This window comes from Panthera leo, chromosome A1 (assembly GCF_018350215.1).
Source record: "Panthera leo isolate Ple1 chromosome A1, P.leo_Ple1_pat1.1, whole genome shotgun sequence".
NCBI lineage: Eukaryota > Metazoa > Chordata > Mammalia > Carnivora > Felidae > Panthera > Panthera leo.
In genome coordinates this window covers 187983195-188010246 of record NC_056679.1, presented here as the reverse complement: position 1 = coordinate 188010246, position 27052 = coordinate 187983195, and the positions used below count along the sequence as shown (strand labels likewise).

The following is a 27052-nucleotide window of genomic DNA, read 5'->3' as shown; positions in this document are numbered from 1 at the left end:
CTCTTCCACTTCACCTGCTCTCAACCTCCACTCTGTCTTCATGATCCTTCCATGCACACGTGTGTGCACACTCACACACACCCCACCCCTTTCAGTTCTGAAACACACCAAGCTCTTCCTTGCTCAGTGCCTTCATACGTGCTGTTCCCGCTGACTAGAATGCTCCCTACCTGTACATCTACTGTACTCTATCTGAGCAGTACGTCTTCTGGGCCTCAGTTCCAATTTAGCAACCCCAGACAGGCCTTCCCTGATCCTCTAATGTAAAATGACTCCTTCCCCCGGTACCCTCTCTTTCAAAGCCCCAGTCTTCCCTTCCTTCATAACTGCGTATTTATTTCTGTGTTAGTTTAACTTTCATCCCTCCTCCCAGATGATGTCTGTACCCAGTGCCCAGCCCGGCGCCTGGCACGTGGGAGACACTCAACAAACATCTATTGCATAAATGAGAACAGCAAAAGGGTAAAGAAGATGAAGGAGGAAGCACCCAGAGAGGTTTCCCGGCATTTCTGGCAAAGAAACTCCAAAGGCCGCAGAGAGAGATTCAGGGTTATCTGTGGACCTGGCTGCTTCCTCCTCAATGTTGGAATGAGATGCTGCAGCCCGTGTCTGGCTGCTCCACTATCTAATACATTCACCACGTGACTCACCCCACCAGCAGCCTCTGGAATGAACGTTATTTGGAGTAATTGGACAAGCACTTAGAAAATGCTAAGGTTTATTTTTAAATGTGATTAGGACCTGTCTCTTGCTTTCCGGAAAATCACGTGCGCTCCTCAGAGATACAAAATACTCACAATCGTTAAGCGCTCTTAAAACTGACTTTTTAATCTTGTCTTTACAATAAACTTGCTGAGTTGATTTAGGGCAGAGCATAACCATCCCCATGTGACTGATAGAAAAACTGACACTGAGGGGCAATTAAATGCACCATCTGAGGCCAAATAAATGGTCGGTGGCAGAGTTAGGGGCTGGTCTCTTTAAACCAGACAGCAGCTGCGGCCATCCCTCTCCCTATAAATTGCGAATCCCTCGACCCATGCAAATAATGCAGATCTTTCCCCAAACAGAAAAATAATCTAGAAAAAGGGAGCCACTGCCTTCTTGATTTGGTGTTTTATGTGGCAGCAGGGCAACCAATCGTTCTAACTAGGCCACGGGAAGCCTGTTTCTCTTTAAGAACCCATTAGCAAGCTGGCAAAATCTCATCCCATTACCATGTAAATAAATAAGGATAAATTTTCCCACCTCAGCTTCCCCGTGCCCAACCAAAGCTCTCCCCCTTGCACATTTTTGATAACCTGCTCGTTCTGGAATACCTCGCAATTAAAGATAGCGTGCACTGGAAGTCAATAATTCATCACGGAGGAGAAAAAAGGATGAGATAATTAACATTCTCTGGCTGGCTTTGGCTAGGAAATAGCTTAGTAAGCACAAGGACATTTTTTGGGCCATTTCCATCACGAGGGTAGAATAAATAAAATGGATCCTTTCGTGCTCTGAACCTGAAGAATCCTCGTTGGGCTGGTTGGCCCCAGGGCTCGGCTGAGTTGGATTCAGACTCTGCATAGATGGCCCAGCAAGCTGCCAGCAGGTGCGGCCCAGGGGCTGGGGCGGGTGGGTGTGTTACGAGAGGTGGGCAGAGGGTGTTTCCAAGCTGTTGCTTCTTAAGCTTCTAGCCCACACCCCAAGTTTCAACTTTTCAGTGAACTGCTCTTTGACCTCTAACTTTTTTCTCCTCTGCTCTCCTTTATCAGAGGGATGCAACCTGAGCCTTCCTTACTTTGTCTTTCTGTAAAATGGGAAAGATAATGCATAACAGAAAGGGTTATTGAGGATTGAACCATCATCTTTATCATCCTCCTTGTCATTATCATCACTAGACTTTATGAATCGCTTATGATGTGTCAGGGTTTACACAGCACTAAATGCATTCTATTTGCATTATTGCATTTGATGCCCAGTGGGATAAATGGTCCCTCTTTGAACCTCAGACAAAGTAACATGGAAATAGAGATTTTAAAATTCTGTGTCACACAGTGGGAAATAAACTAATGAAACACATAACCCCAAGGGGGATGGGGCAGGCAGTTGGAGAGGATTTGGATATATTTATGTATGACAGAGCCATAAATGGGTGCTGGGATATACCTAACCTTTATGGTTGACGTCAGGAGGAAATGGTTTCTCTGTCTCTTACCCAAGATCAAGGGTGGGTACAACATGACTGTGCCCTCTGGGTGCCCATCCCATGGGACCTCTGTTGGCAGCAGAGTATCAGCCTACGTGGACCATGGGTCTGTCCCAGTATGGCAATTCCTATATTTTATGTTGTTATGATTCTTAAGATAAAAAAATTTTGTGCAACTCTGGCTCTGGTTTCTATGCTGATCCACTGACCACTAGCCTGATCTCTTTGTTCTCTCTAAATTCTATTTTCTTGATCCAAGTAGTGAAATTTCAGTGGCAATTTACTACAGCAAGTCAGAAAGGAATTGTCCTAAAATGTCTGAACACTTTAACCAGTAGATTCAAAGTTCCTACTTTGTAGATTCATTCCTACTTACACACCTGTCTCTGCCTTCTTCCCATTACGCGAGGCAGAAAGATCCTCCTCCTCCAATCCAAGGCTGATCCCCACTGGCCCTCTGAATCCCACCACCAACACATGCCTCCTAAGAGACCTGATCTCATCCTAAACTCCCCCTCCATCCAGACTTTGATCATCCTCCAGCCTCCCAGCTGAGTCCTTCCCAGAAACAACTAACCTTATTCATGTCTCTCTCTCTCGTTAAAAAAAAAGTCCTCCCTTAATCCCCCATCCTTTTCTGACTACTGTCTTATCTCTTTCCCCATCAAAGCCAATGATCTAAGAAAGTAGTCTTCCATGTGTTTCCAGCTCCTCACTTATTTCTCCCTGCAAACAGGCTGGTTCAGTCCTGCTCAGCCTCTGAAACTGCTCTCATCAAGACTATATACACTGTTGACCATCAAATCCAACAGGCACTTTCTGTCACCATATGGATCACTCTGTGGGGGTTGACAGAGATAGCTTCCTTCTTGAAACTCTACCCTTGGATTTTCCATCACTAGATTTCCTCCTATTTCTCCAGGTCCACCTTCTCATTTTCCTTCAAAGTTTTCTTCTGTATTGGGCCCTCTCCAGGCTGTTCTCTCCCACTCCACACTCCCTGGCTAGGACATCCAATGGGATCATCCAGCCCCCGCACCAGTGACTCTCTATCCAGTCCATGTCTGCGTCCTGGATGTTCTCTCCTGCACATCCCCACCTGGATATCCCCCAGCCTCTTGCATTAGTTTGCTATTTCCACAAACATAATAGTTTAAAACACCACAAGCTTATTATCCAAAATCAATCTCAGTGGGCTAAAATCAAGATGGCAGCAGGATGGCATCAGATGTCCCTTTTGGAGGCTTCATGAGAGAATCCATTTTCTTGTCCATTTCAGCTTTGAAAGCTGCCTGCATTCCTTGGCTCATGGCCTGTCACCACTCCAACTTCTGCTTCTGTGGTTACATCTCCTACTCTGATTCTGACCCTCCTACCTCCCTTTTTTGAGGACCCTTGTGATTGCTGCATTGGTCTACCCAGATAATCCAGAGTAATCTCCCCATCTCCAAATTCTTAAATTACTCACATCTGCAAAGTCTCTTTGCCACATAATGTAACATAATCATAGGTTCTGGAAGTTAGGATGTGGATATCTTTGGGTAGCCATTATTCTGGCCATCACACCCCTCAAACTCACCATGTCCAAACCTCTTGCATACCAAGATGCCTCTGTCTTGCTGATAAACCATCATCTGCCCCACAGGGCCAGCCAGAAATGTGGCATTGTCCTTGACTTTTTCTTTTCTCTCATCCTTACATCCGATTAATAAGTCAATCCTATCTCCCACCTAAATTCACTTCTCTCCACCCCTACTACTGGTACCTTGGTTTGAGCCACCATCACTTCTAATCTGGATTATTACCACTTTAGAGGTTCACTGGGAATTGGTAGTTGTTCCATGTGTTAAAGGCAAAGAGAACAAGAGGAGGATGGCAGAGATGAGGCTGGAAGGTAAGCGAAGAAAGATAGATCGCGAGGGGCCTAATAGTCGCATTAAGGAACATGGATCTTATCCTGGTAATAGTGGTGGTGGGGGTTGAGGGGAACTTTATGATTTTCAAGAAAATTAATATTTGTGTTTTCAAGAGAACACTCTGTGGACAGCAACTGGAGGCAAGAATAGCAGTGAAGAGCTTGTGGAAAGATGTCCATAGCATACTATATTCTTTCAAATGTGTATAATCCATAAACATGGGTAGTAAACATTTTAAAGAACATAAACCAAATGTTAGCAGCTGTTATTTCTAGATAATAGAATCACAAGAGGATGTTTTTCTTACTCTTAATTGCTCTGTAATGAACATGGATGATAGCAATAGCTATGTCTCATTTCCTCTGCACCCTAATATTGGTCAGCAATAAGTCCATCAGTCAGTCACATTAGTCCTTGCAAATGGATGCTAGGCTGAGTATATACATTATCTCTGAGTATGCATTGTCTCTGTCCCTCCTTTTACAGAAAACAGGCTTAGAGAGGTGGTATAGTTGATCCGACTTAAATCCTTTTAATGTGTTGCCTCTCTTGGGTAACAAACACCAGTAAAGCAACTAGAAGCCCTGGTTTCAAAGTCAGAGTCTGGTGTCTCGTCCGTGTGGCCATTTAATAGCTGTGGGGCAGGAGTTTCTTAATTTCTGTGAGTCTTGGTTTCTCTTATCTGAAAATTGGGTGTCTTAATAGTACCTGCCTCCCAGGTTAATGTGAGTGAGGATCCAGTGAGATATTGCATGTGCAAAGCTTAGAACACTGCTTGGCAAATCGTGCTCAGTTAATGTTAGCAGCTGCTAGTATTATCACTATTATTACTATTACTATTATTATCCCACTGTAATAGCACTGTATTACATATAGTTCTTTAATTTGGAGAGGAATAAGGGCAAAGACTTTTTCCTAGGATATATTAAACCATGCTGGTTCTGAGTTCCACAGGAGTGGAGATACCGCCCTAATGATCTTGGTATTGTCAGCACCTAGCAGAGCGGATGCTAATTTGGACAAATGAGTATGTAGATGAATAGGTGGACGGGCAGAGACAAATAGTCAGGTGGGAGGTAAATAAATGAGTGTATTACTGATGGGTGGATGTAGGGAGAGAGGACCTGAAGTGACTCAGTATGTCAACTGGCTGGATGGGAAAGCAGGTTGTTGATTGGAGGAGCAGAAAGGTAGATGAATGATGGTATGGGTGAGTGGATGGTTGGATGGATGGATGGGAGGAAGAGAGGGTCGTAAGTGACTTAGCTGTGAGTAAATGCTTGGATGGATGGGAAGGCTGGTGGTTACAAGGAGGAGCACACCGCTGGATGCACGATGTGGTGCGATGGGTGGATGGATGGATGGATGGATGGATGGATGGATGGTTGGATGGATGGGTGGATGGATGGTTGGATGGATGGATGGGTGGATGGATGGATGGTTGGATGTTTGGATGGATGGGTGGATGGATGGATGGATGGATGGATGGGTGGATGGATGGATGGGTGGATGGATGGTTGGATGGATGGATGGGTGGATGGATGGATGGGTGGATGGTTGGATGGATGGATGGATGGATGGATGGGTGGGTGGATGGATGGATGGGAAGAAGGGTCTTAAATGACTTAGGGTGTGAACGAATGCCTGGATGGATGGGCTGCTAGTTGGGCAGGTGAGTGGATGGACTGATAATGGACAGGCACGGATGGCTGCCTCCTGTTTTGTTTTGTTTTGTTTTGTTTTGTTTTCCCTCTTCACCGCAGCCCACCTTTCCCCAGTTCCAAGGCCCCAGAGTCACACAGACCGATCGCGCCAGGGCGCCACCCCCCCCAGGGGTAAGCGACCCCGGAAAGCTCCCGGGCAGCCAGGCAGCTCTGAAGGCCTGGGGAGTCTGGCGGCGGCGCTGGGACCAAGGGGCGCGGGGCCAGGGTCACCACCCCTGCACCGGCCTAGCTCTGGATGAGCGCTGGGCTCTTCTGCATTGACGTCGCCGGCGGCAGGGCCCCAGGCTCTCGGGAGCCGCGGTGTGACGCTGCACATCCAACGCGGCTGCTAAAAAAAGGGCGGTGACTCACTGCCGGCCGCGGAAACTTCCAGGAGCGGGGGCTGCGCAGGGCGGGGGTGGCGGCCAGTGGCGGCGGCGCCCGGGGCGCCAGGCAGCGGCCAGGTGTATCTCGAAAGCAAAACGGCCAGACCGTGAGCACGGGGTTGGAGGGGAGGGGAGCCCAGGAGTTCCCGAGGGCCGCGCCAGCTCCCAAGGCTCCGCCCGACCGCCAGGCCCGGGTGCCACCGCTCAGAGTCAGAGCCAGCCCTAGTCAGGATGAAGAGCTCTGCGTGGCAGGTAGCAAAGTGGCGGGTGGCTCACACTGGGTGCTCTGCTCTATGTCCTAACTCGCTGTGGATCTTAACTCACTTAACTCTCAAAATCCCGCTTTGCAGATCTAAGGCTGGAGAGGGAAAGGGACTTGCTAGAGGTGATACAGCTGGTATGACCAAGTGTCTCAATATATGAAATACAATTGTAATTTGACAATGTAGAACCCCTGCTCCGTGCCCAGGCCTGTGCTGGTGACACAGAGAGGGATGAGAATGGTCCCTGCTGGCAATGGAAAGGGCTCCAGAAGTGTTTACTGGGGAGACCTCAGTTCCATCCCCCTCCCCCCGCCCCCAAACATCTCTCAGTCCTACTCTGGGCAGAGAATAGTGGCAAGGGGGCAGAATGAAGGTTACAAAGGTGACTTGAGGCAGATTTAATGCATTCATCCACCAGGTAGTTATTAAGCACCTACTAAGTACTGGGTAAGCAAAGTAAACCTGACTGGTCTGTGTGCCTTCATGGAGCATGTGCTCTGTAGGGAAAATGGGGAAAGGAGGAGTGAGAAGTGCTCAAGGGACACAGTATGGAGAGGGAGCAGCCACCTAACCCAGGCAATCAAGGAAGGCTTCCTGATGGAAGCAGCCTTGGTACCAAGGTGGGAGGATAATTAGAAATTGGGCATATGGAGAGGGGGAGGGAAGAGCATTGCAATATAAGAACAGCTCATGCCTAAGCCCAGAAGTGTGAGATTATGGTAGGTTTGAAGGACTGAAGAACATTATGTACACCTGCAACAGTGAGGGCAAAGGAGGAATGAAGAACAGTGGGGAACAGGTGAGGAACAGGACATGAGAGCCAGGTCTGGAAGGGGAACAAGTTAAGGACTCGGGGCTTAGCCAGAGGGCAGACCAGCTAACAACTCAGCACACCACAAGAAACAGAGTGAAATCAGTTCTGTTTGTACCAGAGGACAGGACGGACGCCATGCGGGTAAGAAAGGAACACCAAGGAAGGCTTCATGGTGGAGGAGGTGGTTAACGTGGGCCTGGTTGATAGATTTTCTGTTCAAAGGAAAAGGAGAGAGAGAGAAAGAGGAACAGTCTGGGAAGTGCCATGCATGGCACAGAACCTCATCCAGGCTCTGTTATAGACCCTCTTGAAAGGTTAGGGAGATGCCCATGAGACTAAGGCTAATGCAGCATCATTTCTAGGGCCTGGGGTGGGATGAAGTGGCCCTCTTTGAGCCCCATGGGAACAGAAGACACATCCCTGGTCCTTAACAGGCTGCCATTCATTGGTGTCAGCAACCGGAAAACAGAATTGTTTAATTCTTCAACGATATGCATGAAGCAACTGTATGTCAGGTTCTGTGATGGGACTAGAAATCCACTGGAGAACAAAAGCAGACATGTTGCTCACTCTCATGAAGACTAATTCTGGGAGGGAAAATGCTAATTTTTTTTTTTTAAAACCCAAAGAAATAAATAAAAAAGACCCAGGCATAGGTACGTGGCACTATGAGAAGGCAGCAGAGGATTGCTCTACTCTGGACAGCCTGGGCAGGAATCATTAACAATGTGACAAGTGAGCCTGGCTGTGAAAGATGAGAAGTAGATAACAAGGTAGAGATGGGAGGGAAGATTGATCCAGGTAGAGGGACCAGTGCATGCAAACCCTGCTCTGGGGGAAAGTCAGGTGACTGACATGGAGAATGAGGGGAAGCTTGGTTCAAAATAAAGCTGATCAGCAGTTTTTTAGACCACCATACCAACTGGGGATTGTATCCTAGAAACAACGGAAGGTGTTGAAGTATCTAGAATGGGCAAAATTGGGAGCAGAATACTCCAGGTGCTCTGGGTACACAGAGAACCAGGGAAGAAACAGATTCTTCATCTACTGACATTGCTCTTTACTCACCTCACCTCATTTAACTGTGACCATAACTCTGCAAGGTTCTCATCTCCATTATCGTAAGGAGACACCTGAGGCTCAGAGAAGGTAAGTGGTTTGCCCATGTCCACAGCTTGTTCAGTGGACCAAATGAAAGTCTCTATAATCCCATATTCTTTCTAATGTGGATGAGATTAGAAGGTAGGGCCGGAAGTTAGTGCAGAGTAGGATTTGGATAGCCAGAAAGGAGGTAAAGAGACTTTTACCAGGGGGCAAGAAGTCACGAGCCATGTACACATGAGACTAAAAATGGCCTAAGAAGTAACATAGGAACTGCTCTACACAGAATATGATGCAGAAAACGCAAGGGGGCGGGGAGAGATCGGAAGGAAATATACAAAAAGATTGCTCTCTCTGAGGATTATGGGTAATTTTTATTTTTAAATTTTTGCTTGACTATGTTTTCTAAATTTTCCATAAGGAGTAGCTGTGTTTGTGTATGTGTGTGTGTGTGTGTGTGTGTGTGTGTATAAATAGAGAGAGTAGCAGTTATATTTTAGGGGGATCAGGTAAGCTTTTTTCAGTTCTTGCAGGCAATATTTACATCATATTAATTTTTTCATCCCCCTTGGAACTGTGAATTCACCTGCAGTTGCCTTCACAAGCCATAGTACCCACACCCTCACCCTACCTGTAGTCAGAGCCAACAAATTCCTTGGCAAGTTTTAATTAAGCTCTTTCAGTGTGTCCACCCCGCATAGGCTTGATGGGGGAATAGATACAAGAGCAGTATAAACCATGGCCCCTTGCCAGAGCAAATATTTTGATACTGAATGATTTGGCTGCATCTAAGCAGGCGAGACCTGAGAACACTCACTCGCAAGGCTGCCTCTGCTAACCAAATGGCACAGCATACTATGATGTTATAATATTAGGTTCTTAATCATGGAAACACTGGCGTCTGTTTCAGCGGAAGCTTCCTCCCAGATGGTGCATCCTACTGTTTTTGTCGTCTGGAACAGTGTGAGGTTTCTTAAATGGCTATACGCTTCCAAATCATCTTCCACACAATGGCAGCCTGTTAATTAAGTGGTCCCTTTGTGATTGCATTTGATAAATATGAGATGAGAAGGGTTTATCGAGCTGTGAAGAAAAAAGCAAGGCACAGCAACAGGAAGAAGCTCCGGCGGGTGGAAAGGCCTTTGTGTGGGCGTCGTCCAGGGAGCTTCAAGGGAATTGGGGACAGCTTTGCAGGCACAGAAAGGAGAAGGCTGGGATTCACTCAGACCACACGCTGCGACGTCTGCCTAGTGGATGGCCAGCCAGATGCACATGGTGTGTGAGGCACTTTGTGGCAGAGGCGGGCAGGGAGGTGGAAGCCTTCCAGTTCTTTCTGAGTTGACTGATGTGAGATTGTCAGTCACACTGCCAGGCGCTGTTTTGACTTCACTCATCAAGATTTGCACTGTGCAGCTCCAAAAAAGGTATCTGCTTTGAAAGTAGTGTTCTGCATTCTTGGAGCAGATGACTGGTGACAACATCCAATTAAATAGAAACGCTTGGCCGGGGAACTTGACTTGGAGGGTTGGTGAAGTTTCAGGTCTAACTTGTTAAACTTGGCCTTCCTCAAATACTGGACAACTTTCTCCAAAAACAGCACTTCAGGGAATCAAACCTAATTATAAGTGGCATCTTCAATTGGACATAGATCTCCATCAGCCACCTTCCTGCCTCGGGAAAGGCGTACATCAACCCCAGGCTAGAGAAAAGTATCTGTGATACCTGATGACTTCTTTGTCTTTCCCACTGGTTCAATCCTATTTCAGCCATTCATGCGATGAATATCTACGAGGCATTTACAGGGAGGAAGGCACATATCTGCGGAGGTGACGACTGGGCTGATGTGATTCTGTGAACCACTTGAGGGCAGAGGCTTTGGCTTTATCTTCATACTTCCGACACCTAGCAGAGTGCCTGCTGCCTGGTAGGTGCTCAGTAAAGGTTTGCTGAATGACTGCGTGAATGGATACTATTTGCCACACTCTCCTGTACTTAATACTGTTCTAGATCTTTTTTAATTCCCTCCTCCTGCTGTCAGTCAAGCTTATTTTTCTGACTCTGGTGGCTGTTGAGAACAGCTGTGTCTCAACTTTTGCTCTGTAGTGCTTCATGTACTCGGAAATTGTTAATAACTCACCTCTCAGCCTTCACTCCTCCAGCTCCCTCTGCTCTTCCTGTGGCATCAGTATCTGCTCCTGGTCACCTATAATAAGAAAAGTAATTTGTTTTGGCGTCTAATAGTCCTTTACAGCTTGCAAAGCTTTTCACTTGTTAAAGTATGGTTTCAAGGGCTGTGGAAGAGCCACTAATAAGCCTCAACATCACACAGTCTGCACCCCCCCAAATACCACCCCTCACCCCACTCCTCCTCCCACCTTAAAGCCCAGCATCAGCAGCTTTACCTTGCATTCCACCATCAAAATAGGATTTGGATAGCACCTCCCTAAAACAGGGATCACATTGATGTTCACATTTGTTTACACTATAGTGTCAATTATACCACATCCTGGGCTGAAGGTGGGTTTACAGTCCAGAGGAAAACTGGAAAACCACAGGAAAGCCCAGAAACTTTGCCCCCGGGCCAGACCTGCACAGCAACACATCTCTAACCATAGCTGAGAGGTTCAGCAGTTACTGACATATTATTATTGTTATTGTTACTTACTATGATTACAAAGACTGCTAATGTTACCATTAGCATGTTTCTAGCATCTAAACACTAGGCCAGCAGATTTCAGCTTCCTTCTTGAAACGTAAGCTAGGCTCTTGATTATTATTTCACAGCTATTCATGAACTAGGCTGATCCTTTTATTTTAATTTATTTTAAGTATCAACAGATATTCTCTTAAAATATTCCCAGGCTGTATCAAAGGTAGAGGGTTTTTTAATTTTATTTATTTATTTATTTGCTTATTTATTTATTTTTGAGAGAGAGAGAGAGAGAGAGAGTGAGCAGGAGAGGAGCAGAGAGAGGTGGACAGAGGATCCAAAGAGGACTCTGTGCAGACAGCACAGAGCCCCATGCGGGGCTCAAACCCATGAACCGTGAGATCATGACCTGAGCCAAGGGCAGATACTTAACTGACTGAGCTAGCCAGGCTCCCCAAAGGCAAAGGTTTTGATGGCTGGTAAATTTGGTGGCTGCCCAATGGAGACACTTTTGCTTCCTGTCTTTTAACCATTTTCTTCTCCTTCCCAGGCATGGGAGAGCCTCAGTTTGGCAACTGACTTCCAGGGGACATTGTGAAAGCTGATTGACTCTTGGTCACGTGTTGCAGTGATGAGCCAGTAGCATCCTTGACTCTGAGCACCTCCCTCCCCCTACTGGGAGGTTACCCCACTTGTTCTTCACCATCATGGCCACCACTGGACCCTAGTGTCTCATTTCACACTACAGGCTCCCCCTGTAAAATAAAATTGATAAGAGGTTTTCTCACTGGTCAGATGCTCCTGCCTCCCATCCATTACTCAGTCTACTCGCCTGGCTTCTGATCTCCTACCTTCTGAATTTTGTGTACTTCTTGCCTCCTTGCCTGTGGTCTGTTGGCATCTCTCCAGGTGCTTCTGTGGTACATGCTGCCCTTTTGCCCGATTACCCCTTGCTTCCTTCCTGGTCTCCACAAGCCATGATGATCATGGCCCCCACAGAACAAATAGCAAAAATACAAAGCCATCACTTCCCTGACATCCCTTGAGAAGACAGAGCGGAGAAGTCTGGCTGTAGATTGCTGGATAAGAAATGGGTCACAACCTGCCCTCTAATAGGGCCTTGCTCATCCTAGTTATTCCAGTTCATGCCTAAGCACTTCCTACTCTCTGACACTTGTTTTTGTTCTGACTGGCCTTGCTGGTAAGATGGAAGACATTGAATGGCAAATAGCAAACCCGTAAGAGAACTGGAGTGCTCAGCTTCACCCCTCAGACTCGCTCCCAAGAAGGCATCGTCTCCTCCAGAAGCATGAAAGAGAATGTTACTGCTTTTGTTTCAGTAGACTTGACTTTTTAGAGCAGTTTTAAGTTCACAGCAAAATTGAGCAAAGTGCAAAAGGTTCCCATAGACCCCACACATGCACAATCATCCTTACCATCAACATCTCCCACCAGAGCAGTATGTTTGTTATCGCCCATGAACCTACATGGACACATCATTATCACCAAAGTCTATAGTTTACCTTCTCGGTACTGTACATTCTATGGGGTTTGACACATACACTGATATGCATCCACCATTGCACTACTGTGCGAAATAGTTTCAGTGCCCAAAAATTTCTTTGTGCTCTGCCTGTTTATCCCTCCCGCCCCCCAACCCCTAGAACACACCGACCTTTTCGTGGTCTCCATAGTTTTGCCTTTTTCAAAATCTCATATAACTGGAATCATACAGTATGTAGCCTTTTCAGATTGGCTTCTCTCACTTAGTAATATACGTTTAAGGCTCTCTGTGTCTTTCCATGATTGGTAGCTCACTTCTTTCTAGCACTGAATATTGTTCTGTCATCTGGATATAACACAGTTTATAGATTCATTCACCTACTGAAAGACATCTCAGTTGTTGCCAAGTTTGGCAATTATAAATAAAGTTGCTATAAATATCCATGGGGAATGTTGTTTTTAATTATATATATATATATATATATATATATATATATATATATATATATTTTTATCAAGGATGACTTCTTGATGAACAGGGAGATATCACGTTACAACAAATATATGTGGCTCAGTATGTAGAATACATAGCCAACCCAAGACTTCCCAAACAGCTGTCATCAAATTCTCTCTAGAAAATCACTTAAAGAGCTTTTAAAAGACATAGATTTTTGAACCCCACTCCCAAAGACCAGTCCAGTAGGCCAGGAAAATCACCAGGTTTAAGGAACCCAGGCTTTAACCTCCAAAAGGAAGGAAGCAATGGAAAGTTAAAGTCTTGTTTGTACCGGGAAGATCATGCACAATGAGGAGGTTGGAGTCTAACATCCAAAACTCATTTGATGGAGACATTTTGTTCTTCTCTAAGCCTCTTGGGGAAATGACTTGGTGACTAAAAGAATTGTTGATATGTGCTATCCTCTCCCATTAAAAGGAGCTAAAAAAGCCCTGGGCACCAAGATGTGAACTATTTCCTTCAGGGTAGAATAGAGCCACTAAAAATAGCCTTGGAAAATAAGGAGTTGTAGAGGTTCAACAAGGAAAACAAATCAGAAATAAATTTGGCACCAAGAAAGAAAGGAGGAGAAAGAGACAAACTCTCACAGACAGTAGGGAGAAAGCGGCTATTAGCTTGGGTACATAAAAGCAGGTACATTTTTCCCACCCACAGAGCTGCTGGCTGGCATTCCTGCAGTGTAAATCAGTCCCTCCGGAGCAAAGGAAGATGAGTCAGAGAGTCAGCCAGGATAGGCTAGGTTATGCCAGGGTAACAAACAACCCCCCAAATCTCAGAGGCTTAACCACACAAAGGTTGTTTCTCACTTGCATTATCTGTCCAGTGTGTGTTTAGTGGAGGCTCTGCTCCTTGAAATCGCTGAGGGCTCCAGGCTGACAGACGCTTCATCACCAGTTATGGTTCCAGGACCACTATGCTAGGGATCAGGGGTGCTGCTCTGTCTGGCACTGAGAAGTAAATGGATCGGCTGGAGATGATGCAAGCACTTTCACTCACTCCCCACTGGCCAAAGCAAGGCATATGACCTGCCTGTGTTCCAGTGAAAAAAGGCAGTGAAATTATACTCTGTGTCTAGGAGGTGGAGAATGAGAACAGGTGTAACAGCTCTGCTGGCTGCTATATCCGATAGAGGAGCTGAGGGTGAGAGATGGTGGAGGAAAAAGGCTCCTTTGCAACCACCAGTTTGCGGTTGGGATTCATCTCTCTCCTTACCATTCAACAGGAGCAGGCCCATCCAATGCCCCTGAGGGTATCTCAGGTTTTATTTCCTGCCCGCAAGGAAAAAGACAGCTTGGTGATGAACTGAACCCTGGAGTCATGCCAACCCCCTCCTCCCCCCCATGTCTGGAACCTACCAGTCGTGTGACCTTAGGCAAGTTATTTAATCTCTCGGGCCCTCACTTTTCTTAGCTAAAATGGATGACAACAGTGCCTACCTCACAGAGTTGTTGTGGGGCTTAAATGAGATTAGTCAAGAAAAGAGCTCCAGGCCACAGCTGCTCAAACTGAGCTGTGCCAGTAAACCACTCAAGGAGCTTGTTAATATGCATTTCTGATTCAGAGGTCTGGGGTGAGACCTGAGATCCTACCCTTCTTTTCTTTCTTTTCTTTCTTCCTAAAGAGGAAAAAAGAGAGAGGCGCCTGGGTGGCTCAGTCGGCTGAGCGTCCGGCTTCGGCTCAGGTCATGATCTTACTGTTTGTGAGTTCGAGCCCCGTGTCAGGCTCTGTGCTGACAGCTCAGAGCCTGGAGCCTGATTCGGATTCTGTGTCTCCCTCTCTCTGCCCCTCCACTACTCGTGCCATGTCTCTCTCTGTCTCTCATAAATAAATAAATAAATAAATAAATAAATAAATAAATAAATAAAGTTTTAAATATAGGAATGTGCCACTCTGTGCCCAGCCTCCACACGAAGCTTCTCATCACACGGGAAGATCTGAAGCAGCATAAGTGGGCAATTTCTTGAAAAAAAAAAAAAAAAAAGGTGGGGGGGAGGGGCAGAGAGAGAGGAAGAGAGATAATCTTAGGTAGTCTCTGTGAGCAGCACAGAGCCCAACCTCACGACCCTGAGATCATGACCTAAGCCAAAATCAAGAGTGGGATGCTCAACCGACTGAGCCACCAAGGAACCCCTGAAATCCTGTATTTCTTATAAGCTCCCAAGTGATGCTGACGTTGCTGGTTCATGGGCCAATATTAAGTAGAGCACACAGTGCCCATCTGTGGCAGACTATACGTATTCTTAAAACTGAATTGAGAGATTCCGAAGGTTCTCCTGCCCTTGCCCTCAATGAATAAAAACTACAGCTGCTGGTTAATGCAAATATTGTGTCTGATGCTTCGAGGGACAAATGTACTATGGAAGTCTTGTGGCTGATAGAGCAAGAGCTAGAATCAGGAGGCCTGGGTTTGTATCCAAGCTCTGCCACTCAGCAGCTCTGTAGTTTGGACAACTCATGGAAACTATCTGAACTTCTATACCTACATCTGTAAATGAGCATAATAATACAGACCCACCACCCCTCACCTGCAATTCTACAATCCAAAGAGCTCTGAAAAACACAAGTTTCTTCACCAAGTTTGGCATACATTGATATGGCAGCAAAAACTGATCTATATTGACATGAGGCTATTTATAGCCTTTGTTATCCCTCTTTTATGGTTGTTTCTCCATTTCATCACAGAAATATGAATGTGTTTGGTAACAAGATGCTGCCACAGACCCTGCTGAGGATGTTAGATAACATAGAGCAGGTGAACCATGTTACCTTTCTAACAACTAAAATATTCTGAATTCTGAAACACACCTGGCTTCAAGGGTTTTAGAGGAGAAGCTATGGACCTGAAGTCCCTCTTTCTCCAGTAGTTGAAGGGAATAAGGAAAACAATGCATGTGAAACACCTAACACCATACCTAACACACAGTCATTGTCAGTGCTCAACAAAGAGGAGTTACTACTGAAATTATTGCTCCCAGTTCTTTCTGTGAACAGAGGGGAAGGGAATGTGGGAGGCAGTGCCTGTGCACCCCCTAGAGATAGACAGCACAATACTAAGTTTGTCCTTATGTTGTCAGCCCCTTGATCTGTCTTCTGCTTTCTCCTAAAAAAGAAAAAAAAAATGCCTGGAATTGAATATATACAGTGAGAGTGTAGACAGGGAGAGTGAACAAAAGCAAGACTCAGGCCAGTGGAAAGGGTTCTCCCCTGTGCCTACAAAAGCAGCCCAGCAGGAACTCAGAGAGCAGCCAGGGACATCTGCTTTCCTTGAGGCCTCTTTGAATATACTGTTGAAGAGTCTCACTTGAGCGAAGCACTCAGAGGAAGGGAGGAAATGGGATCTCCAGTCCTTACCCTTGGGGGAACTCCAGGATTCCCAGGGCTTGGCTTTCTTATGTAAAAATTGGGTGGTCTTGCAGTCCTTGCTCTGATTGCCTGATTGTAGGGGACACATTAAAAACATCACAAATGTGAATGCACTTTGAAAGGGAAAATCTGTGTTTCAGGTAGACTATAATTATTCATTTGACTACACGCAGGAGATCGGTAAGAGGACTGACATCACACAGGGAACCCTGGTTAGCTCGTTCTTTAATCAAACTTCTGTTGTCAACTCTGATGGCGTTGTCCCTTGCACTTGGCTCCCTCACCTTTGCCAGAGCCATTTGTGCTTGTCAATTAAGGCCAGCGTGATTCAGCTTTCACGAGATGCAAATTAACTGAGCTGCTTCAGCCCCACCATCACATACAGACTACTGAAATCAAGGCTTTCGGATAACAGATACAAACAGGACACAGATTTGAGAATTTCTCCTTCCCACTTCTTTCTTTCTCTAGGTCTGCAGACTTTTGGGCTTTCTTGCTGTCTTCACGTCCCAGGTTGAGAGCACTGGCTTTGGGTTCAGATCAGAGTGAGAACCAATCCAGACTCCCCTGCTGCTTCGCTGTCGTTTGACATGTCACTGAACTCCTTGGGTCTCAGTGTGTTCATCTTTAAAATGGGGATAATTAGAGCTACAGGGCATGGGTTGTTGTCAAGTTTAGGTATATAAATAGAATGTTAAATTTAGATTCCTATTGTCTCTAAGATTCAGTTAACGCTTTCACACTCAGTACCATAAAAGGTAAGTGCCCCTATATGCTAAACAGAGGTGCTAGTTCTCTGGGGAAGACTTAATAACCTATAAGGTAGCAGGACCCGTACAGCAAGAATAACTGATTGACAAGCAATGAAAGAGAAGACTGGAGGTTCAAAGGTGTGGGAATTGTCTAGAAAGGTTTCTTGTTGCATGTCCCCTCCCGAGCTCAGGGATAAGCACAGAGAAGTGTCCCTTCACAAGACAAATGTGTTGAAGGAGGGGTGAGTGTAGTCAAAAGAAACAGTCACAGAGACTGGGAATGCCTGGAAGAAGTGAAGGCAAGCATCTCACACCTGGCCAGGTCTTCACAAAGGTGCAGAATGGCAGGACCAATGCTATCCTGGGACTAAGGCCAAGAGCAGTGAGAGGGCTGCTGGGATAGGATGGCATGCCTTTGGTGGCATCCATGACTACAGAGGTTGGTCATTACAAAAGACTAGAGGGGGGTGGAGTCACATGCCACAGTAGAGCCAGGATATAGGACCTGGTAGGGAAAAGCCAGCCCACCCGTCGGGCAAGGCAAGAACACAGGAGTTTTTCCAGGGGCTATGGGGATGCTGCAGAAGCCAGAGGGGCCTAAGCCCTCATGGTGGGCCCCCAGTAGAAAGATGCTTTTGAGCAGACAACAGGGCAAGAGCTAAGAATGTTACAAGAGGTCTGCTTCAGTGTTCAGTCTGGACCTCTGAGAATTTGCAAGTATATGCATAAGAGCCACCAAGTGCACACCTGCCAAACAGAGCACTGATGGCCAATTCAGTCCCATAAGAGGGTCCCTTTTTCCTTAATCCCCCAGCCCCATCTCTGAAGAAGCCAGCCAGCCACAGGGACAGGAAAGAACATTAAGAACAAGTGAAAGAAGAGACCACCCCCCACCCCCACTGCATGTCCCTCTAGCCTGAGTTCAGGGTGCAGGCACTCTGAATGAGAGGGAATATTGAAGTTTTTAGTATAGCCTTGAGGAGACCATTAATACCTGAGTTGAGTGTGAATAACCAGAGCAGTACCTGTTTTTATAACCTAAACTGATTAGAAAACAGGGGATAGATCTGTCCAAGATGCCACCAGGGGGATGGCAAGGGGTCTGTAGCGTGGTCAGGAGCACAGCATCTGGAGGGCAAAAGAAATCCACTTCCTGTTAGTGCCCCCCCACCCCGAGTTCAGCCCACTTGATAAACTGGGTACAAATATCAAGTGCTTAACCCAGGTACTCGACTCAGCTGTCGGAGGACAACAATTCTTACTAGTACCTTTATCTTACTATCCACTGCTAACTGATTTAGCCCTTCTAGTCAATGCACAGAAATACAATATACTTAGTAAATGAGAGGATGGAAAGATTTCTTACCCTGTTTTTAAAAACTATTAAAGCTGCTGTCTTCACAGGCGAATTCAGAACCGTCTTCGGAAACAGGCCGCCATGCGGTCTGTCGATACACTGTAATTGAGACCTGCAAGGGCCCTTCTCACACCTCGGAACATTAAGGTGATGTTGTGTCTGCCACTGGCTCCAGTCACAGGGAGGGAGCGTAAGGTTGCTGGTGTGGCTTATTATCTTCCAGACGTCTGCTTAAGGTGTCCCCTCGGAACAGAGTCCCCAGCATGTTGAGAAATCTTCCTGTCATTGCCCACCGTCAAAATCTTCCCACTCTAGAGCTCATTTCTCCCTGCTCCTGCTCCCTGCTTATCTAGAATGCCTGAGAAACCAAGCCATTCACTGACATAACTTCAAGAGGCCAAGGGCCTGGATGCGAATCCTTGTTCTGTCATTTAGTCTCTGGGTTCCCCGTGCAGTTCCCTTCCTCTCACCTGGCTTCTGCATTCCCATCTGTAACATAGGAATGGTACCACCTGCCCAGTTTCCCTCACAGGGCTACTCAATTGTAGTTGTGGATGTCGAAGGGCCTGGAAAGCTTTAAGGCGCCATAGAAATGATTATTAAGATGCTCAGGAGTGTAATGTCCTCATTCTTTCAACCTAGATAACACTGTATGAATAGGTTAGACTTCAGTGGACCTCAGAGATGGGAATCCTAGAAATGTGATGGGGTCAGTATAATACCCATTTTTGACAAACTATACTCTGTCCCACTAATTAAGGATCCAATCATGCTGCTTATATGAAAATCCCCCTAGACTCAGTGCTTGATCTGGCCTACTCTAGAATCTGCCCAAACTTTGTTGTTGTTGTTGTTGTTGTTGTTGTTGTTGTTGTTGTTTTTACCAAAAACAACAACAAAACAAAACAAAACAAACAAAACAAACAAAAAAATTATCAAAATAGGAGGCTTCTTTGGAACGTTCTCCCCCTTCCCTGTCAACATTGCCCGGGGTTGGGCACTCAGTGCCCCCAAAGCAGTTAATATTGTGGCTCAGCTGAGCCCTTTCTTGAGGTAAAGAAATGCCGTTTATTTGATGCCCCAGTGCGAATCCCCTTGTATGCCGATCTGGTCAGACTCACCTGTGCAGCACTCCACGCTGGACCAGAATGTCCTGAGGAGAAGCCTTTGTCCTCAGTGTTGACAAGCAACGCGATATCTCGAGCCAAGAAAAACATTTCCATCGGCCCCCAAAAGGTAACGTCCAAGTCCAGTGTGGCTCCAGACTGAATCGAGCAATTAAATCCACATCTGCCCTTGCCCCAAACCTCAAGAATGCTAACATCTTACATGTGTCAAGAGGGTTATTTATGAAACTATTTGCTTGTCAGCCCCAGGAGGACATTCTGTACTTTTTTGCTGGAATACTGTATATTTATGAACCATGGCTCGAAAACTAACTTTGGCAGGAATATTTATCAGAGAAACATTCTATCAGCCCCACGCAAAGCACAGCCTGTATTCAGTCACCGTCACACGGTGGCTGGGCAGGGTCCTGGTAGAGAGCTAGTCTGTGGCTGCCTGCTGCAAGAATGAATTCCAGATGTGTGCTTCTTCAGGGGAAGGATTTCAATTTCAGATAGGAGGTTTCTTTCTCTTTCTCTCTTTCATTCACCTCTATTCCCCCATTTTCAATCTCGAGTAATTAGCCTTGAACATTTATCACTGCAGTCTATTTGTTGCCTCCTGCATTTGACGCTTTAGTGCCCACTGCCCTGACCTTGTAAAGTTGCCCGGTTTGGAGAACTAGCCTTCTGATCGTCTAGTTTCGGTCTGGTTATCTGTGCCCAGTGTGTGACACATAGAAAGGCAGTTGGTTAGAGAACAAAGGGCTTGGTGTAATGTGGGACAGACTCTAATCTGGGACAGTAAAATACTCAAAAGGAACTGTTGACATCAGCCGTCCCCAAGACTGCACCCATGGAGTTAGTATACCTCCAACGTGTCCCCATGGTCCGCTTCATCAGCCAACAGAGTCTTCTGCTGACAGGAATGCTGAGCCTGTCCAGCATCACACTGGATTTCTTGCTCTCTCTTGAGCTTGGGCAATGAACTTATAATTCATTTCTTGTCTCTCTTCAGGATTGAAGGGTTCAAGGTGGGAGTGGTCTGTGAGTGTATTTTTTCCAGTGACAGATAAAGGTACATGTATCCAGAGACCTAGAGAGACCCAGAGTAACAGAGGGCTCTTCGCACTCAGAAGGCGACATGTGTGATTGATCCTTATAGGTCTCTACAATGTTTTCCCGTAGCTTTAATACCTATATTTTTCTTCTTAAAAGCCCCTGAGCCCTGATTAAAGGCTTATTCCTTAAAGTCTTGATCTCTAATGATACACCTAGTACGTATACTTAGAGATAAAGTAAAATTCTTTAGCTAGTTTCCCAACCATGCCACATAGTAGCAATACTAAATTATTATCATTATTGCCATTTATTTGGCATTTAACACACTCTACTTCCGATTCTTAGAAATTGCAAAGATGTTATCATTCCTATTTTACAGGTAAAAAAAGAAAAAAAAAAAAAGCTGAGACATGGAGAGGTTAAGTAGTTTCCTGACAGCCACATGGTTGATTACAAGTGGAACTGGTATCTGAGCCCAGAATGTGCCGGCTCTTTGATGGGAGAGAAGAGAAAAGAGATAAGGAATTAAAGGAAGGAGAGAGGAGAAAACTTGAAGCATAAAACAGAACCATCAACTCTGGGAAGTTTGGTGTTGTTTTACCCCAAGCTGCCCTTCCAGCCCCAGTTGACTTCCTCGAGGGATGCTGGCTGCCTGGAGGCCACGTGCCTGTGTGGAGGGCCCCAGTGTGGACACCCAAGGGGTCTCCCATGGAGACCTCAGGTCATCTTTGGGCTTTCTGGCAATGGAGACTATCAGCAGATCCTACATGGGCTTGTTCAGGGCCAAATCAGGAATCTCAAATCCCTGAAAACTTCTGGGGCTGGTCACTAGGACTCAAACTCCCCCAAATGTCTCTCCGTGCCAAAGTCAGGGCACAGAAATAAACTGTTTCTTTACTGGCTCCTCTCCTGCCCCAGCCTACCTTAGCCCACCCCACCCAAACCTGGCACCTTGCCAGCAGGGAGCAATGCCTCCTGGGAGAGCAGGGTCACTGGGGCCTCAGGCCACAGTCTGGGCTCTGGAGGCTGTGGGAGGGCCCCCAGGGGTGTTAGGGCAGCCTGGACTATAAATCCCAGGCCTGGGTATGGGCACAGAGCCAGCAAACTCACTTAGTGGTGGACAGGGAGGCAGAACCGCTCTAGGAAAGGCCTTAGGCAGCCTCCAGAACTTGGTGGGAGGGGGCTTTACCTAACTTCATGCAAATATGATTTATTTCATGGAGTCACCAGCACCACATTTCTGTGGTGTAATGTGGGACAGACTCTAATCTGGGACAGTAAAATACTCAAAAGGAACTGTTGACATCAGCCTTTGGTGTAATGTGGGACAGACTCTATGAATTTGAAGGCATCCTTATGAATTTGAAGAAAGATTGCATGATTGTGTCACAAACACTCCATCCATAAAGTTATGCCTTAGGCCTGTTCTAATCCTTATTCTGCTGATGTGTGAATTTAGGCATATCTCTTAGCACCTGAAAAGTGGAAAGAACACTTTATAATCTAATAATCTAATAAAGAGTAAAAGATAGAAGTTGTGCATTTCAACTCTTGATTCAGACAATTTCCTTCACTTCATGGATATATGGGGCTTTGGATGAGTTACTTAATCTCAGTTTCCTAGTCCTAAAGTGGAAATAATGATTCCATAGGGGCATTGTGAAGATAAACTAGAACATGAATCTAAACAGATTTGAACCTGGCATATAAATGCTCAATAAGTGAGCTTTCAAAAATTCATTTAAATTCCTAGAGACAAAATAAAACCATGGGAATGAGAATGTGCTTGAAACCTTGTATATTAATGTGAGGGATCATGAGTACCTATATACAAACAGGTAAATTAAGTTCAGAAGTGTTGCCACATTTGGCCAAGATGCATAACCAGGCACCAGTGGTTCGGGGAATGAACTCACTTTGGAGATTATAAGAAATCTTCTCCCCGGCTGCTTATATTAAAGGGAGAGGGGGGCAGGTGGAGGAGCTCAAGGGAAGGATACACTGGGTTGGGCTGGTCAACGACAATGTTGGTACTATTAGACCTTCCCAGGAGGATGAGGCCTCCAGAACGTATCTTTGCCAAGCATCCAATGGCCCTCCCTTGCTTAAGGCCAAGAGGTCTCCAAGTTGGGAGGGATGAGTTTTCCAGATTTGGACTCCAACCCAGCCAGTGGGTGCCGGTGGGAAGAGTTTCTGCATTAAAGACTGAGAATCCTACACCCAAATCCTCTCTTAGTCACTTCTTCTCTGACTTTGGGCAACTTACTGACCCTCTTTGAACCTCAGTTTCCCCAGGCTCTCAGGTATGGATAATGAACGCCTACATTTGACGGGTTTTGTAGGAATTAAAAGAAGTAACTTGTAGGTGCTGCACTTACTAAGTGGCTTACTTCTCCTTCCTGCACACCTAAGTGAAATGGGCCATTGGACAAATCCTGTAAAACAAGAGAGGCCTCCACCTTTATTAATGCCTTAATGGCTGAGTACTAAATACTGGAGACACAGGGTCAACTTCCTGTCAGGATGGCAGTGAGGCAAGAAGCCCTACCCCTTCAGCATTAGAAATGTCAGCCTAAATATTATTTTTAGTTTTTAATAAAATACATTGGTTGAAAATCAAGAAAGAAAATTTCTAGGTGTCAGGAAGAAAGAGAGAAGACAAAATTTTTTTCAAATGAAAAGAAATTATTTATTCACTCATTCAAAAATATGTCTTAGAGGTAGGTATTGTGTGCAAAATGGTGCTAGGGATATAGCAGGGTGCAAAGACAATGAAAATCCTACCCTCATGGAGGGAACATTGTTTTTTTTTTCAAATTTTTATTTAAATTCTAGTTAGTTAATATACAGTGAAATACTGGTTTCAGGAGTAGAATTTAAGGATTCATCACTTACATACATAAATACCCAGTGCTCATCACAGGTGTCCTCCCGCAACTAGCCCATCCCCCACCCACCTCCCTCTGTCAACCCTGTTTGTTCTCTCTCTTTTTTTAATGTTTATTTATTTATTTTCTTTTTTGAGAGAGAGAGAGAGTACAAGCGGGTGAGGGGCAGAGAGAGAGGGAGAAAAGGCACAAGCAGACTCTGTGCTCTCAGCACATGGAGCCTGACATGGGGCTCGATCTCACAAACCATGGGATCATGACCTGAGCCAAAATCAAGAGTCAGACACTCAACTGACTGAGCCACCCAGGCACCCCTGTTCTCTATCTTTAAGAGGGTCTCATGGTTTGTTTTCCTCTCTCTTTTTTTCCCCTCCTCCCATATGTTCATCTGTTTTGTTTCTTAAATGCCACATATGAGTGAAATCATATGATACTTGTCTTTCTCTGACTGACTTACTTCACTGAGCATAATACATTCCAGCTCCATCCACATCATTGCGAATGGCAATATTTCATTCTTTCTGATGGCTGAGTAATGATCCATTTTATATATATATATATATATATGTATATATGTATATATATATATATATACATATATACATATATATATATATATATATATACCATATCTTCTTTATTCATTCATCAGTAGATGGATGTTGGGGCTCTCTCCATAGTTTGGTTACTATTGATAATGCTGCTATAAACATCAAGGTGCATGTACCCCTTTGAATCTGTATTTTTTTTATCCTTTGGGTAAATACCTAGTATTGCAATTGCTGGATCATAGTGTAGCTCTATTTTTAACTTTTTGAGGAACCTCCATACTGTTTTCCAGAATGGCTGCATCAGCTTTCATTCCCACCAACAGTGCAAGAGTGTTCCCTCATTTATGCATCCTGCCCAACATCTGTTGTTTCCTGTGCTGTTAATTTCAGCCATTGTGACAGGTGTGAGGTGGTATCTCATTGTGGTTTTGATGATGTGATGTTGAGCATCTTTTCATGTGTCTGTTAACCATCTGGAAGACACAATTCTTTAGGTATCTCTCCTGTCACAAGGAGAACGAAGCCCTAGGCTTGGGTCTGCCTGAGGAGCTATGGAAGCCCATGTCTACCCAGAACAATGACCTCAGGACTAGGAAAAATGCTCAATCAGCAAAGAGTCACGATGCCTGGTATGCCACTTTTCCAGAAGCAGGAAAGTAGACTTGTACACTCTAGCAAGATTATTCCTAAAGTATCCAGAAAATCCTTTTACCCAGAACCCCACACTCTGCTGCTTTCATTTAATGCAGGTTTCTTCATGTATGTCAGGAAATGACTATGCTGACTATTCCTTTTCTACATAGTCAGAGTGTTTAGCTATTTTTTCTTTTCTGCATTGCTCACCTCCTTTGGAATGGAAATGGAGACCCCCTGGGGGCAGGATGAAACAATCTGTGGTTTTAAGGGATCATACGCTTCTCTCTAGTGTATCACTAAAGACTATTTACAAGGGAGGGAAATGGAGACAAAGGTTTTGGGGATGGAAAGCATAAAGGAAAGTCACAGAAGGGAAATGGAAGGGGATCATCATACAACAGCTTTGGTGTGGAGAAGGGGTTGTTCACCTGGGAAGGGAACAGTAAACACGGGAGGACACTGCAAAGGGTCCTGCCCCATTTGAGTCATGCTGAATCAGCCAGCCCTCACACGATCTGAGGACACAATGCTGTTGTCTGAGCCTTGAAAGAAGGAGTATTAGAGTGAGCAAAAAGGTCTGATTATTAGGGCCATATGGATATGGGATATAAAGAGCAAGTCATTCCTCAGAATATGTTTCTATCAAGGAGAAAACTACAAAAGCTTACTAATAAGAATGTTGCCTTTAGGTTCATGAAAATGCCCCCAGCTTCAATCTCCAGTTGATAAAGAAATTTCCAAGTCATTGATATTGAGAGCGGAATAATGAAAATGAAATAAAATACACAGCTTTGAACCCTAGCTGTACCATTTATTAGCAACATGGCACAAGCATGCCACTTCTTACTTCTGAACCTCAGTTTCTTCACCTATGAAATGGGAATGATAATAATACCCACTTCTTTAGGAACATTGTGAGAAAGAAACGAGGTCATGCACTTGAGCATTTACTAAGACCAGTGATGGCTCATCACATGCCCTAGATAAATAGTTGAGGTTCAGATTATGATTCTTATTATTAAGTCAGGATCAAGGCTATTTTCCTAAGATGCCCATCAGCTGTTCTGTGACCTGAGACGACTTTACTTTGCAAATCTGAGTTTGCAGATAGAGCGGGCATGTGTATATGAGCTCTAGTTCAAGACAATGTGGGAGTGAATTCCCAGGTCTGCTGTTTGCCAAAGGAATCAGTTGGGACCTACAATGTCATTTCACTGAGCCTCATTTTTTCATCTGTAAAATGGAAATTATGACATAGCCAACTCTCAGAAAAGATTTATTATTGTTAATATTCATAAGGCAGGGTCCTTCCTCTGCTCAGCTTCCCCTTGGTGGCCTCTAAAGGGAATAACCACCACCCTCACGGCAGGGATTTCGCACTCAGTAGTTTCGAAGCCTGCAGGCAGACTACAAACCGTGAGCAAAGGTGTGGAGTCTCTCATTTGTACATCCTGGATTCATTACTCATTTTCCAGGTCAAGAATTCCAGATAAAATGTTTCAGCCTTCATCTGCAGACCAATAAAAATATGGCGCGGATCCACAGCGCCTTCATAAACTGCACACTGCCACCAGAATAAAAAGTACAAGGAGACGTCCAGAGTGGGGGACAGATACGATGAAGATGCCTTCATTAGAAAAAGCACATACTCCTCAAGTTCACAAGAATATCCCTCCAGTGAATGTAAAACTGAAAGCAGATCAACATTTGATAACAGTCAAGCCCCTGAAGCCACCCCCAGAACTCCCAGCGGAAGAGGCCTCGTGTCATATGTGCCTCAAGAGCACCGGGTACTCAGCAGTGTGGTGGCATGGAAACCCTGTGCTCCAGGAAGCAGTTTGGTCCTGATGCCAAGGCAGTTTCCGATGAAAAGATCCAACTCAGAGGCATGTGGGTGGCTCAGTCATTTAAGCGAACAACTCTTGATTCCGCCTCAGGTCACGATCTTAGGACTCGTGAGACTGAGCCCCACTTCAGGCTCTGCACGGACACAGTGGAGCCTGCTTGGGATGCTCTCTCTCTCTCTCTCTCTCTCTCTCTCTCCCACCCCTCTCTTTCTCAAATAAATAAATAAAACTTAAAAAAAAAAATAAAAGATCCAAATCATTGTTACTGTACTTAAAGTATACTTAAAGATGAGAAAGTGTTTTCATTAAACTATATTTTAAATACCAAACAAGAAGGAGGAGAAGGAAAGAGGTTTCCCCCTTTCTCACTGTTCTTTGTACCTTTTTCTCCTTCCACCATGAGAGGGGGCACAATAAACCTCATAAACCCATTAAAGCCATGTCCCGTA

The 27052-nt window shown here is 45.3% G+C and overlaps 1 protein-coding gene and 1 long non-coding RNA gene across 2 annotated transcripts; both read left to right on the top strand.

The window, feature by feature from the left end:
* Positions 1–6251: 6251 nt before the first annotated feature.
* Positions 6252–12945, top strand: LOC122225201. Its single transcript, XR_006205148.1, has 3 exons — positions 6252–6448; positions 10141–10298; positions 11575–12945. It is a non-coding gene; the product is annotated as an uncharacterized LOC122225201 (long non-coding RNA).
* Positions 12946–14924: 1979 nt separating this feature from the next.
* On the top strand, positions 14925–26604 carry LOC122198350 (39S ribosomal protein L30, mitochondrial-like). The gene is given in 5 exon segments (XM_042902969.1): positions 14925–14992; positions 15727–15796; positions 16548–16587; positions 19601–19752; positions 26101–26604. Coding segments are annotated over 5 exon segments (834 nt in total).
* The last annotated feature ends 448 nt before the right edge of the window (positions 26605–27052 follow it).